Here is a 16,752-nt window from a genome sequence, read left to right as displayed (position 1 = left end):
CTTTACTTCTCCTTCCTTAAAAGAGATCCAAGAGTGGAAGTTTCTGTCCTATAGTCTATACTCAAAATATGGCTGAAATTGTCAAAATGCCCGTAACTTGATTGGCATAATCTCCGGCCTCCAAAATAGAAGTTTGAAGTTCGAATCCTCTCTTTTTCAAATGTATAAAAAAAAAAAATATATATATATATATATATAGCTGAAAATGCAATGTGGTATTAGAGAGAGAGAGAGAGAGAGAGAGAGAGAGAGAGAGAGAGATAATTCTAAAAATTGGAAACGGAAAATTGAAAAAAAGGGTCCATGTTGGAATGGAATAAATCAGCCACTTAAAACAAGCACTACCATTTAGTCTAGCATTTACAATTTTTAACAATATAATAGTTTCTTTAGAAGAAGGTAAGGGTTACCATTATTTACCCAACAGTATTAAATATTAAATAGTAGAAGATCTTTATTTTAATTTTATTTCTCTATAGAAAATAATAATACGACTATCAATATGTCCACTAAATATACCCAATCATATATTTTAATTTTTTTTTCTTAATAGTTAAGAAATTGATTATTAATAAATTTATATTTTTTTCTTAATGATTAAGGATGTTTAAAAAATAATTAAACAAAAAAAGAACTTATTTGTACTAGTGTGCACATTTGGTAGTCACTCTAGCATTGTCATAAAAGTAGTTTTATAATTTAATTTATTACTTTAAACCACATCAGTTTGTAAATTTATTTTTATAAGATTTCTTTGTAATTAAATCATTTTTTATATTTTAAATTATTCATTTCAAATCAATAAAATTTTATTTGTAGATAATGTGTCAAAATATGATTTGCAATCTTAATTTAATTTATAAGAGAAATTTAAAATAAATTAAATTCTATCATGTGTTTTTTTTCTATTAATCTAATGTTAAATATAGGTATCGAAGGTACAAATCTCACATTTTTTTATTAATACGAATATATTGGATTCGCACATTTTAAAATTATAAATAATTTTTTATTTACAAATATATATAATTTTTTAAAATATATATAATAAATAATTATTTAATAATAATAAATATATCATGAAATGTAAATGAAACGATAGTACGGTTAATAGAATTTTCTTACACATTATGAGCGGAAGAAGTGGAGTCTTTCGCATGGGCCCCGGCCATGGACTATGTAGTCTTTTGACTTTGCCCGCACCACACCAGGCACGCCTCCAAGGTGAAAGACAGCAGTTTAGTTTGCAGAGACCCAGAAAGAGAGAGAGCTGACAAACGACAAGAAGAGGAAGAAGAAGAAGAGGCGGTTTATGCTATTTTGTGTGTGGCTCCCTGACCCGTGTTGAGAATGGTCGGAGATGTAAACGGAGGCGGACTCGGCTCAACGCTGTCGTCCCCAGCGTTGGCGGAGGCGCAGTACATCAGCGCCAAGACGTCGGTGTGGTGGGACATAGAGAACTGCCAAGTTCCCAAGGGCAGCGACGCGCACGCGATTGCCCAGAACATCAGCTCCGCGCTCGTCAAGATGAATTACTGTGGTCCTCTCTCGATCTCTGCCTATGGCGACACCAACCGGATCCCTGCATCTGTCCAACAAGCCCTCTCCAGCACCGGCATCGCCCTCAACCACGTCCCCGCCGGTACTCCTTTCCTTCCCCCACCTTAAAATATGTTGCGTATCCTCTTCCCCCCTTCTGATTCTGATTGTGGAGGATGGTCGTCCTTCAAATCATTTCCGATCTGGATTTTCCGGGTGTCGCATCGACTTTTCATTTCTTTCGACTAATTTTTGTTGTGAAAATTTGGTTGATTTCTGCCGTTTGAGTTCAAAATCAAACACGCGCCTGGTTTATTCGGTGCCAATTTTGCAAAATTATAGCATTTCTGCCTCTTTGTTATCGATTGATGTAGCTATGTGTATACTGATTTAGCTTTTAACTCCACTTGTTGATCCTTAAATCTCATGTTATGTTAGATTATCGTCTTATCGATGATTCCTTACTGCACATCCAATTCATCCAAGAATAACCCTAGTTTTGCAAATTAAAGCGGAGATTTTGTGTTCGGGCGTGACGATGATCTTGGACTTTTTCCAACGATTTTTTATTTTGTGGATAACATTTATAAGAAATTTGTTTTTTTTTAGCTGTGCTCAATGAAGGTTGAAGTCATAGACGATCAAGTATGTATTATTATTTATGTGAGAACTAATTTTAACTAGTAGGTATCAATTACGTACAGCCTTTTTATTTCTTTCGGTAACTCATTCTCTGTGCAATTACTGTTTTAGAAAGTTTTCCTAACCGCACTTCCAACTCTTGCAAACCTGTTGAAAATATATACACTTTCTCGAGTAGCATCTTTAATGAACTAGAAGGCAATATCGTGATGATGTTTGAATGTGTAGTTGTTCTCATTGACACATCAAGGTATGTTACAGGTGTGAAAGATGCTAGTGACAAGAAGATATTAGTCGATATGCTGTTCTGGGCTGTAGACAACCCTGCCCCTGCAAACTTTATGCTAATTTCGGGAGACAGAGATTTCTCTAATGCACTCCATCAACTGCGCATGAGGAGGTATAATATACTTCTAGCACAGCCGCAAAAAGCATCCGCACCCCTGATTGCTGCAGCGAAGACTGTGTGGCTTTGGACCAACCTCTCTGCCGGAGGACCCCCACTTTCCAGTGGTGAATCATCACAGTTCGCTAATGGTCATCACACCTCTAATCTTGAAACATCTCAATACCAAGTTTCTGAACCTATTCAATTAAGCCAACCTATGATATACAGCAATTCTGAAAACCTTTCTTTTGGAAATCAAAGGCCTTCCAGTAGTGAAAGGGTTGGTGATAACAAAAATAAGGGGAAAAATGGCCGAAAAACCATAAATCAATCAAGCATGTCATGGGCCTCAAGCATGCCAGTTTCAACTCAAGAGAGTAAAACCAATGATTACCCTTACCAACCGGAACATACAGAACCCAACCAGTTTAAGAAAGCCCCCCATGAATTCTTTGGTTTCATTGAGCCTGTAGTCTCTTCAAGTCGGTCTACTTCAGATTTGTTTCCTGGCAGATCTGACATTTCAGGGAGTAATAGCAATAATTTCATAGGAAATTCACAAAATCAATATTCTCTTCCTTTGAGGCCAAACAACCCCCATATGCAACCTCCTTTTGGACTAGAGAATCTCCATCTTGTAAATTCTCATAGTCAGGGTTTTTGCCCAATTTCTACTAGACCTGATGGCCCTAGGTTTATTTCAGCTCGACACACAAGTATGCCTGATATGGGTAGTCTAAGTATCCCTGAATCACTCGGCTATGCTCAAAATCCTCCTAATGGCCAACACCGAAGTGGGGAAGAATTTTGGCCTAACTCTACTGAATCTCCATATCCAGCTCGTATAAATGTTCCACAAAAGGGCCATGGCCTGCAGAGTGGCCAGACATTTCATTCTGATACTATCAGCAAGAGGTATCACCGTGGTTCTGGATATCGACCACCAGCATCTCCTCCAATAAATGGTGGTGCTAGTAATGGTGGCTGGGGATCTCGAGGGCATTCACCACCTTCTGAGTATGTGCAAGGCCTTATTGGTGTAATCCTGCTTGCCTTAAACACCCTGAAAATTGAAAAGATTATGCCTACTGAAGCGAATATAACTGACTGCATACGTTGTGGAGATCTGAAACATCGCAATGCTGATGTAAAAAAGGCCTTAGATAGCGCAATCGACCAAAATATGGTAGTGAAACAGAACCTAGGTGCATTGCAGTTGTATGTCGGTAAAAATGAGAAATTATGGAAGTGTGTGAACCCTATTGGTGGTAATCCTATGCAGTACCCAAAAGAAACATGGGATGGTATACAAAAGTTTCTTGCTTCCTCAGCTGGCAGATTGGCAATGATGGCTTCTCAATGCAGGTAGAGGAATTTAATAATTCTGTTGCTACTTTGTTTCCTGGATTAGTAATTCTAACTGACAAATTATTTTATTTCTGCAGATATGAAGCAGCTTTGACTTTAAGGAAAGAATGCTTAGAAAAGCTTGCTTTGGGTGATGTACTCCAGATATTGAACATGGTCGTTTCCATGAAGAAATGGATTATTACCCATCACTCAGGATGGCAACCAATTTCCATTGCTCTTGCAGAGTCTTAAACTGATATAGGTGTCGAAACTGGTGCTTGATTATATCAAAATCGGTCTTGGTATCCAAAAACTGTCGTTATGATGGCTACAGGTGCAAGTTTATCATTATTTAATTGGACTTAATGACTAGAGGAACACAGGTCACGCTCTTGAAAGAACTACAATATCTGAAAAATTATGGTAGGTGGAACTTTTAGATTGTGGGTCGTGTAGGGTTAGGTTATATGCTTTCAAAGTTTACTTTGCTGAAAACTAGCTGGCATCTACAGAATGAAAACTCGCTTTTGGTAAGGTCACCCATTAAAAATATTGCACATCTCCCGCAGCCTGGCGGTTATAAGTTGCTCTCTGCAACCTAGTCGTTTTTTTTTTTTCTTTTTTATAAAGGTTTTCACCCGAGCTACAAAGTCCTTTCCATATATTCTTAATTAGAGATACTCCTTTCTAGGCCTTGTTTCTAAAAGGTGAAGTACTTAGAAAGGCACAAGGGAAGAGTCTTAAGCTTTTGTTTAAGTACATGAGATTTTAAGCAAGTTTCATAGCCATGGCTGTACAATCTTTGGAGCATGGCCGGCGCGATCAGGTTATGCCGATTTATTGTATTTTAGGGGCCCATGCTACAAGTTCTATTGAAGACATGCTGATACTTCTGTTGAAGCTGGCCATTTCGTTACCATGGAGGAGTTTAGTTGTTCACTTAACCGACTGGAGGAAAATCTGAAGACAAAGATAGAAGCAACCCCATAGATCATCAAAAAGTATATAAGATATGCTCAATTCAGAGTTTCTTCATGGATGGTGACTCGTTGTATTGATCTTAGAAGTATGAGAAGGGTGCACTGTTTATGCAGACAGAATATTTGCACTTGTCTACAATTTCTGGATCATGGAGGGTACTGCAGTTTTAATGCAGTAAAGTACAGCTGGAGCTATATGTATTTTACCTTGAAATTGATTGTATCGATTATTTCTTTGCAGAGAGAGAATCTGGGAAGAAGCACTGATGCAATCTATTTGAAAATGTATTCTTTTACACTAGTGCTATCTTTTTGGAAATGTTATGCTTTTTCCTCTTCGGTTCCTGTTCATGTTGTGTTTTGCTCAACACATGCAATGAGTTGCCTTATTCCCATGACTGAAGATTTATGGGTATGCTTGAAATTCTATTTTAGTTATTTTCTTGCTGCGGATTTTCTGTCGAGCTCCTATTTTAAACCATAATTACAGCCCAGATTTGGGAGAATAGTTTGTCTTCCTCCCAGTATGGACTATATGGAGACTGTAACTCAGGACCTCAGGTGTAATATTGTAGACTATATTTTATAAGAAAAACTAAAAAGGAAATATTATATATATATATATATAAGCATATATGCTTATTATACATACATGCACGCCCATTTATTTCTCTGTATTTTGGAACAGAATGAGAAAATGAGAAAAACGTTGACTTAGACTTGAATTAAGATCTATGGACCGACCTAATTCAAAAGAGTTACTTTTTTTTTTCAAGTCGATGGATAAAATATAATATTTACATAACTTAAATAGTAAAATTGGATTTGTAAAATTTAAATTTTAAAATTTATTTTTTAAATCAAATTGTATTACATACATTTTATTAAGTATATGCTTTATATACTTATTTGAGAAAATATATTTTTCGATTCAGAATGGTTCACACGGCTCTAATTGTGGGAGGTCTGTGTGGTGTTTTGTTTTGTTTTTTTTTTATTATTATTTTGTTTTGAGAAATGATTTATACAATCTGGGCAAAGTTTTATAAATGGAAAAATCTATGTGGGGCATCTTAATTTTAAAAAATTTTATGTGTAGTCATTTTTAGATACTTTTTTACGCATTCTATTGATGTAATTGGTTATATATTAAAAAAATAATATAATCAATCACATTAATAAAATGTACAAAAAATATATAAAAGCGACTATATAATATGGAAAAATATAATTGTAAGTACAATTATGCACTAATCTATGCACCAATATGATGTGATTGGTCAAAAAGTAAATTTTATTGAAAACAGTATTAATTTAAATTTTAAATATGAATAAATCAATATTGATACACAGATTAATACGCGACCGTGCTTGTACATAGCAAAACTCATATAACATTCCTCTTTTATTTTGGATAGAATTCTCGCCATTTCAATTTCGGTCCACATAAAATATATGTTCAACAACGGTCAAATTTAGAAATATATATTCAACAACGGTCAAATTTAGTAATTAAAGAGTTAGACAGTAGTACCCTTAGATGGAGAGAGAATCGGCGTAAAAAATCTTGGAACAAGTCCTCTATCGGAGGAGGTAATGGAGTAGTTGAGGACTTGAGAAGGTGTATGTATTATAATGATTGGAATTTTATTTTATGATAAAATCAACGATATTTATTTTTTTAAAAATAAAATTTCAATTTTTTTTGCAAAGTTAAAGATTTTATATATATAAAGAAAAGATAAACATATAAAATAAATATTATAAATATTGTATGAAATATTTATATAAAAAATAAATAAATATTGTAGGCTATTTTCTTCATTTAAAATGATTAAATTTGAATAAAATTTTAAAATTTAAGCTTTCTTTCTGATCATAATTGTTGCCGTATCAAACATTTTCTCCGCCGTATCATTTTAATGCGTTTATAAGTCTGGTCTACGCACCATAAACAAGTGGAGAGAAATGCTTGAGATTTGATAATAGATTTCGAGTATTTTTTTTTTTTTTTGATTTTTTTTATTTAATAATTAAATAAGTATTTTTTATTAATATTATAATTTTTTAAAATATAAAATATATTTTATACTTGTCGGTACTAAATTTGGATGTCGAGTAGGTGGCTGTAGCTGGAGTCGTGGGTGGGTGGGTGACTGATGAGTGATGGGTATAGTAAACGTCGTGCGGGGCCTTCTGTTTTTCTGACACGTGGATGGGACTGTTAGGTTACCCCTCAAAGAGTCCTTCTGTTTAGAGCATTAGAATTACCTTATTCATCTTTATCTTCATCTTTAAATTTGAATAATATGTCTTTAAATTTATCTATATTAATTTATGCATTTTTAAATTTTTACATAATTAATGAAAATTTGAAGAATCACTTTTCATTCTTCAAACATTATTTTTAATATTTTTTCTCTCTTACCCATTAAAACTAATTTGTGAAATTTGTATTAAGATGATTTTGATATATAAAATTTGTATTAAGTTGATAATACAAAATGTTTTTTAGTACATATTAATATTTATTGATAAAATTGATCATTTTAATATATGAAATTAGTAATATTTAGATATATGAAATTAGTGTTTTTGAACACATGGTATTAATTGTAAAATATATAAAAATAATAATAATAATTTTAAGAAAAAAATAAAAAATAATAATATTTTATTATTATTTAGTTTAAAGATGCATAATTCAATGTTAGAGTTTTTCTTGATATGCAAAATTAATTTTCAAAAAATGTAATTTTAAAGATATATATAGAGAAACTAATGCTAGTGATCTTAATAATAGTAACTAGTAGTACTACTAGTAGGGTATTTAATAGGTTACCCTGCTAGTAGGTTACCTGTTAAATTAGGGTATTTTATTTTATTTTTTAAAATATTAAAAAAATTCTTAAATTTACTAGTAATAACCTTTTTATATATTTAAAAAAAATTAAAATGCACAAGGGAAATTTTTTTTTTCCAGAAGAAATGCTCTTCATTGATTAAAATCTCATATGAGAGAAAGAATACAATGAAGACAACTTTTTATACTAATAATGAAAAAATTTAATAAATTTTGTTGAACTTCATTTTGTTTTTTAAATAGTAACACGTCACTAAATTTGGACATTATTATTGTTAATTCCTATTAAATTTCAACAGTAAAAAATCGAAGTTCTTGTCATTTAGGTCAGTATTTGAAATTGGAAGTTGATAAATCTTGCATCATGAAGAAGAGAAAAATGGCTTCCCATTTTTTGCAGGGTTTTATTTCTTATTTTTTGAATATTTTTTTTACTATTTATGGATCATTTGGTGATTTAGGTTAGTGTTATTGTTATTTAGGTCAATAATTTTGGTATTATTGTTTTTAATTCTTGTTGAAGTTCAATACTAAAAAATTGAAATTTTTGTTATTTACGTCAGTTTTTGAATTGATACATTTTGAGTTGATGGTATGATGCTTTTTTATCATTACGTAGCAGTATAAAAATGCTATTTGTATATATGTAATTGTTTATATATATATATATATATATATATATATATATCTATAATTAATCTATTTAACAACTATCTCAAAACAGTATATCAAAATATATTAATATTGAAATATTTTGTTTTAATATCTTATTAATTGGAATGGTCATTAGAATGGAATTCAAAACTTTAGTCCTAAGACTTGTTTGTCCCATGCACTCGACTTTTTGAAAAATGTAGAAAATTACTCTCTATTATTTTTTTTATATTTTTCAAAGAGACTACATGAGATTTATATACTCTAAGACTCACACCTACTCTTTCATCTCAACTTTTTATTTTAAATAATTATTTTTATTATTTAAAATAAAAATAAATATTTATATAAACTCCAGACAGATCAATTCCGTACAAATCTATATAAAAAATAATAATCCTTCCTTAAAAAAATATTAAAAGAAATTATTCTTTTTAATATAGTCCAGAAAACTTTTTTATTTAGGATGCTCGCATTACAAAAAAGAAAAGAAAAGGTTTGTTGAACTAACCCATTTTCTAGACACATAACGTGTGGTGTGATATCCGGTATAATAAAAATAAGGATAAGTGGTATATAAAATATATTCTATATTGTTTAAGAAGGAAAATTTTTTAATTACTTTTTATAAGGTTTTAATGAATTTTTAATTGTATTATTGACTTGTCTTTTTAGATTATAGGTCATATAGTTTGAATTTTCTATTAAAACGTTACAAATAGTATCAAAGTCTATCTTAATCAGAAATGTAAAACTTAAGTCGTATCACCTACAATAGATTGACCTGACGAGAAAGTTGAGATTTTAAGAATGAGAGATTATGATATTTTATATGATAAGGATAAAGATGTGTGATGTATGAGATTTTACATTATTTAAGAATGAAAAATTTTTACTTTTTATAAAACTGTAATAGAGCTCTAATTATATTATCAACTAAACCTTTTAAAATATAAAATATGTAATATGAATCTTCTATTGAGGCGCTACATGTGGAATCCTTATTTTCTGGGTGGTTTCTCTTCTTTTCTAGGAAAAAAGGAGAGATGCGAGAGCAGCAAGTCCTCCAGGAAGTAATGGAGTAGTTGAGAAACCGGAGTCTTTGAGATTGGAATTTTATTTTATTTTATTTTATGATAAAATCAACGTTATATTTTCTTTTAAAAATAAAATTTCAATTTTTTTTTTAATTTAAAGATTTTAAATAAAAAAGATATAAACATATAAAATAAATATTTTAAATATTGTATGAAATATTTTATATAAAAATAAATAAATATTGTAGGCTATTTTCTTTATTTAAAGTCCTTAACTTTGAATAAAAATTTAAAATTTAAGTTTTCTTCCTGCATCATAATTGCTGCCGTTTCAATAATTTTCTCTGTCGTATCATTTTAATGTGTTTATAAGTTTGGTCTACTTACCTTAAATGAGTGGGCGTGGGTATCTGATGAGTGATGGGTATCATAAACGTCATGCGAGGTACGAGTGTACAGGAATCGATTGAGCCAGCCGGTACAGATGGGAAATGATCACCAGAGTCGGAAACTGGTTGAAACGGGTAGAAAACTGGTTGGTAAGAGTATTGTTAGAAGAGAAATGATATTTGTAGTTGTGATTGTGCAAGCAGCGTGTATTCGTTTTGAAAAAAATAAATTAATATGGGATCCACATGAAAAAAAAAAACTAACTTTTTAATCGTAAACCTTACTTTTTTTTAAAGCGATTGCGTGGCGTTTGTAAATTCTACGACTGTATGTAGCATTGTTCAATGGACTCAACAAAACTACAGTAAATTTAGCTTTTAACCAAGTGGCTGGCCAAATTTATTGAGACAAACACATTAACTAAATATTATTTTTAGAGTAAAATAATGCTGGATTCTTCTTACACTTTAATTCTTTTGGTTTTATTTGTTTTTTTTTTTTATGCGATTTCTGTAGCTTGGATTCTCAAGCTTTGATTGATTTTTTTCCTATATTTTTTATGCGATTTCTGGAGCTTGGATTCTCAAGCTTCTTTCATATTTTTGATGCGATCGTTACTGCATTTAAACCATCAAGAGGGCATAGAGTACATCAAATTAATAAATAAACACATAAAAGAAGTTATAACATTTGCAATTTATTAAACATTTACTGTTATCCAAAAAATTAATATTTTAATAGAATAGTGAAAGATTTGTTGAGCTTATTATTTAGTGTTGTAAAAAGTGACTAATTAAAATTTGTAAAAGTAAATTGTTTAGCTAAATTTTAACTAAAATTTGTTGAGCCCACTACTAGTACTCTTAGTGGGTTCAATAAAGTCAAATTATAACTAAAGAATAGCTAAAATATGAAAAAAAATATCTACAATGGACTCAACAAGTGTACAGTAAATTTAGCCATCAATCTTTTAGTTAGCTAAATTTATTGAGCCAAAACCACTAGATAAATAATATTTTTAGAGTAAAATATTCTTCCATAATATTAAAATATTCTTTAGAGTAAAATATTCTTCCATAATATTAAAATATTCTTTAGAGTAAAATATTCTTCCATATTAGAGCCAAAACCACTAGTAAAATATTTTTAGAGTAAAATATAACAATAATATAATCATAAATTTCAATACAACAATAAACTTTAATACAACCATAATATTTAATATAATCATATTTAAATTACAATTAGAATTAAAATTCAATAAAAAGTTTAAAATCAATATTTTAATAGAATAGTGAAAGATTTGTTGAGCCTAATATTTGGTGTTATAAAAAGTTACTAGCTAAAATTTGTAAAAGTGAAAACTTTAGTTAAATTTTAGCTAAAGTTTGTTGAGTCCACTACTAGTGCTCTAAGAAGTGGGAATTTGAAGAAACCAACGTAGATCGATTTGATCCCAGTTTGAACTAGGTTTAAACTACTAAATCGGCCGACATAATATATATTATAGATATTTTTAAGTGAAATTGTTTCGTTTTACACATACCATTTAGAAAAAAAATTTAAAACAAAACAACGTCATTTAGTTTAATAAACCAAACAATGTCGTTTGGAATTAGGATTTGAATAAACAGCTAAGCCATTCCCCTCCCTCTTATTCTTGGATCTCATCTCTCTCTCTCTCTCTCTCTCTCTCTCTCTCTCTCTCTCTCACATCACAGCATTATTGCACCTCCCTCTCTCATCATGACGTGGACGCAGTAGTGGCACAATCGTTTACTTTTACTTCTCTCCATTCTCTCTCACATTGCACCACCAACAATACTGGTGAACCAGCCGGATTTATGTCAAGACTGACATCGACGGTTTCTCCCCCTTCACCAGTCGGTTTTAGTCGAGATTTACACATTTTTTCCTTATCGAAAATTGGTCTCGATACCTTTAGTTTTCAGTCCTAATCCGGGGCCTTCTATTTTTTTTGACATATGTGGATGGGACTGCTAGGATGAGTCTCATCTACTTCCCTATATGTCCATATTCTCCAAAATATAAGAGAACTTTTGGAGAGAACTTCTTTTCCCCCTCCCATCTAGTTCCCTAAATTAAGGATTTTATTTTGGGTTTCCACAATAGTTCCTCAAACATGGGGAGCTATTGTACATCTGAACTCTTTTATTTATCATTTCTTGCTCTATTGTCTTGTGTGATACTCTCTCTCAAGCCCTGGTTGGTAGCATCCCTCTCTCGCACCATTTGTGTCCATCAATGGCAATCCCTCCGAAAGTCTTCTATAGGTAAGTTTTTTCCCTTATCTCACACACTAACTAGCCTCACACACTTTCAATCTCTTTCACTAGTTTCATCTAAGAGAAATCCCAAGTTCAAATCCATATAGTCAGTGTGCATTCATATGTTCCATTTGTTTTTTGTTAGTTGAAAATTGAAGTCGAAAACCCCATCAATAACTGAATGGACATTGATATCTCGCATGTCTTTGTCTAAGCTTCTCTACGGTTTTACCAAGTGAGATTTTGTTAGAGATTTGGAAAGAGATTTAGGGAAAATCAAGTCGGTGATTAATGTTTTGTGTTGCCGACTTATGTGGTTCTTGTTGTTCATTGGTTATTTCATTTTTTGTTTACCTTTGTGTAGTGTAAGGCTATGATGATGGTTCAATTTTTTATTAGAAATATACAGTCACAAGTGTTGTGAATGTGGCTCGATCAATTTTTTATTTATCCCCAATTTGTTATATGCCATATAGTGTTCCCTGCATCAATGCAACAATGCAATTCAATCCAGTGAGAGAAATAAATACTTAGGACAACTTCAACCTTGTTGCATAAGGGGGCTCTATCTGAAATCTGTAGTCTAGAAAATGGCTATGGATCCTGCATTTTTATGAAGAGTCAGGACTTTGATTTACATAGGAAACACTATAGTTCAACCTTCACCCACTCACCATTATTTGGCTTTGATTTATATGTTACATTTGGGTCTGTGATTTTGTTACTATAGCTGCGATTTCTAGGCTGTGATTTGCATTCTGTTAAAATTGGGTCTCTGGTTCACATGTTAGGATAGTTGTGAATTTGGAACTTGTCATTTATGCATCATTAGGGCTCTGATTTACCATTATCATGGTTGTGATTGAGGTTGTGATATGTGCTTAGTGCACTTTTTCAGATTTTGTGTTTGGCATTCGATTGGGGTTGTCGTTAGGGTTGTATATGTAAGCGCAAGGGCTGTTTTGATCGGTGTATCTGAGTGTAATATCAGTAGTTGTGGTGAATGCTCATTAATCAGTATGGCAGGGTAATCCAAATGACCATCTTCATTATGAAACTTTCACAAAGATAATCGGGCTTTGCTGCCATCCTATCTTGTTTCTTTTACTATGCTTGAAATTGCACCATTCTAAGCCTCAATTATATGTAAATATAACTGCTTTGTTCTTTGGTTTTGTGCTATCTTGTGCTTTCTTGGCAGTGCTTTGTTGCTTGCACTGTAAAAGGGCTTGGTTTGTTACACTAACTATGAATTTGGAAATTGTCATTCTTACAGCATTGAGAATTTACATGGAGTGTCACCTCAAAGTTAAATCTGTAAAAGTGGGTTCAGATCTGGTTGATTTCTGTTTGATATAGGACATAACACCATATTTTACTAAGCATTTCTCACACACTTGTTCAAGAGTCAGAAATATAATTAGGCATGCTTGTCACAGTTTCTCCATAACACATTAACTTTTGTATTTCCTAAATCATAATAAATGGAAAAATGGTTGGCTCATCATCAAGGCTCTGTGAATTCTAGTAAAAATGTTTGAAATATAATTTGTATTAAAGATAAGAATTATATCCACTGTTTATGTACAAACTTGAAGTAAAAGAAAAGACAATACTACCAATGCCTGGGTCATGTAATAGCACTAGTAATATCTCACGCTAAGGAAACTATCTTCAAAATGAGTACTCAATATGTTATTGTGGTATTAAAGCATGTTGAAAAATTGCTCATACTGAGGAAAATGAGGGGTACAAATTTTTAGGTTGCCAAAATTACGAGTTACGTCATTTGTTGGTGGTATTGTTTGCTAATATGTGTTGGTATTCTTGTTTGCTAATATATACTGATCAATTTTACGGGCTGGGCATCCTTGCGGATTTTTCTATTGATATGACTTGAAAATATCAACATATGGTTAAAAGACAATTAACTGATTACAAACCAAAATTTAAAAGATATGTTGAACCCAAGGTTTCAAGTTTTATGTGATTATAAATCTACACATGGATTTTGATGATAACAAATGAATTCAAATAATAAAGGAGTTTCAAGCTCAATTTGTCCACACAATGGAGTCAAGCACATCAAAGAACCAAGCATGAGCAAGAAGGAAACAAGTTCACATTAAAGTCATAAAGTAATGTTGTAAATCTCTTAAAATTCGAAATTAGGATTAATGCTCGAAATTAATATTTTATCATAAAGCATTAAAATACATTTTCCACATGTGCATGAATATTTTTGAAAATTAACTTTGAAAATATTAAAGATGATTGATTGTCATATTTTACATGTGTATGCCTTGATTAAAGGGTTGAACTTTGAAAATATTAAAGATGATTGATTGTCATCTTTCACATGTGCATGTTTTATTTGAATATTTTCAAAAGTGATTGATGCTTTTTTAGACTTATACAAAAGGTAGATGATTTTGTTTGAAAAATTTGAAAAGTAAAGTGTGCTCCTTTTGTCATACACAAAAAGTAAAAGATTAGGTTTGAATTTTTTGAAAAGGAAAGTGTGCTCCTTTTGTCATATGGAAAAAGTAAAAGATTAGGTTTGAATTTTTTGAAAATGAAAGTGTGCTCATTTTGTCATATGCCAAAAGTAAAATATTATATTTGATTTTTTTGAAAAAGTGAATGATGTTGTCTTTGACAATTGAAAAAAAAGAACATTTTATTTGAACTTTTTAAAAAAGTGAATAATGTTGTTTTTGACATGTGAATCTTTTTTAATTTGAATATGAAGTCTCATATGCCTATAAATAGATCATTTGAGAGCTTTACATTCACAACACCAAGAGCATACAACATTCATTCAAAGCTTTCATTCTCTCTTCTCTAAGCATTGAGCCTTAATCCTTGTTCATTTTTAGAGATATAGTTTGCGCTGTATTGGTCTTATTTCACTCATTGAGGAGTGTTTTCTGATAACCTACCCACTATCAGCTCTTGTATCAGAAAAATGTGTGTATAACATTTGTGCGTGTAGAAAGTATTCTACACGGGGAATAGTTGAATCACCACGTGTAAGGTGATTGCAAGTGTAGAGGGTGTTCTACACGGATCTTTTGTAGCGGTGTTGTTCAAAGGTGTAATAGGTTTCTATCTCCACCTGAAGGAAGTTGAATAGTGAATTTGGGAATCCTCAAGGGGTAGCTTGAGGCGAGGACGTAGGCAGTGAGGCCAAACCTCGTTAACATACTGAGTTTACTTCTCTCTTACCCTTACTCTTTATATTTATTGTTATTTCATATTTTGTTTATATTTTATATTATATATTTGATTTATAATTGTTATTTTTTAATACAACTCAATTCACTCCCCTCTTGTGTTAGTTATCTGGACAACAAGATACAAGCATCAATGAATATCTAAACCACATTGACGAGAAATTGTTTTTGAGAGGCGTAAGAGAAAATTGGAGAAAACCAAGTTCATTATAGCAATTTCGCTGTTGTGGTTAAATGTTTTGAGAATTTATTATGGGAGTTTCTGCGCAATATTATGAGCACATGTACTGAATTTTTGGGGTTGGTTTATTGGCAGTTTCAATACTTGTAATTAGAATCGAGACACTATAATAGGCACATGTACTGAACTTGTGAGGCTTGTGTATGGACAGTTTTAGTACTTGTACGTAGAATTGAGAAAATATTATGGATGTACACATTCTCTTGTCATTAAATATTTCAGTTTTTGAGAATGAATGGGCAGTTTATGAACATAGATTTTATCTTCGCTTGTGACAAAAGCAGATTTATCTATTTGTTTCCCTCAAGTGTGCCTAAAGCTTAAATGTTTTTTTTTTTATTACCATTAGATTTCAACGAAAACCACAATCTTGATTTTTATCTATCCGTCACAAATGAAATACCATTGGAAAATACAAATCGTAATAATTTTAAAACAATTATCATGCCCGTAAAAAAAAATCAACTATGCGTTTAAAATATTAACTAGAAGGTAAAAGTTCCAAACATAAAGAAAAAGATAAAAGAGTGAATAGTTAAGGTTGAAAATAGAAATAGGAGAAAAAATTAATAGATAAAGATTATTTTAATAGAATAAAAAAAAATAAAGAATGAGAATTTAGGACATTTTTGGTAGATAAATAAAATTTAAGAACTTTTTTAATCAAAATTTAAAGAAATTTATAAAGAATGGGATGCGGATAATCTAAGAGCATTGTCATCGGTTTCATTAAAGCTATCTCCCAAATTTAATTAAAAGTACATATTTTTCATAAATTCAAAATCATTCAAACTATAACCCTATATTAGATTAGTTAAAATAATAATATAATATTATTTTTTAATAATAATTTTTTTAATTTTTTTTTATATTTTGTGACTTCACTAACCATATATTAATTAATAATTTAATTTCACTAAAATTATTATGGGAAACGTGGGTATGAAATGTTATGGAACAATTGGGTCCTATATTTCGAAATAAAATAATACTTTTAAAGATAAAGTGTATTTACAAATAGAAAAAAAAATTGAATATACTGTAACTTATATTTAAAGTTTTTACTATTTAATTAGAGAAATACTAAAGCTCCGGGAGCATTTTTTTTGGATACTTTTTTTCAACAAAAATTTTATATGCAGTT

General features: G+C 31.0%; 1 protein-coding gene across 1 annotated transcript; it reads left to right on the top strand.

The window, feature by feature from the left end:
* The first annotated feature begins 1,171 nt into the window (after positions 1-1,171).
* Positions 1,172-5,269, top strand: LOC122318603. Its single transcript, XM_043136119.1, has 3 exons — positions 1,172-1,642; positions 2,443-3,934; positions 4,015-5,269. The coding sequence occupies exons 1-3, from the start codon at positions 1,351-1,353 to the stop codon at positions 4,169-4,171; spliced, it is 1,941 nt and encodes a 646-aa protein (XP_042992053.1). The 5' UTR covers positions 1,172-1,350; the 3' UTR covers positions 4,172-5,269.
* Positions 5,270-16,752: the final 11,483 nt, after the last annotated feature.

Source organism: Carya illinoinensis, chromosome 8, assembly GCF_018687715.1.
Source record: "Carya illinoinensis cultivar Pawnee chromosome 8, C.illinoinensisPawnee_v1, whole genome shotgun sequence".
Taxonomy (NCBI): Eukaryota; Viridiplantae; Streptophyta; class Magnoliopsida; order Fagales; family Juglandaceae; genus Carya; species Carya illinoinensis.
Note: the sequence above shows the minus strand (reverse complement) of the source record. Positions and strands in the feature narration are given on the sequence as shown.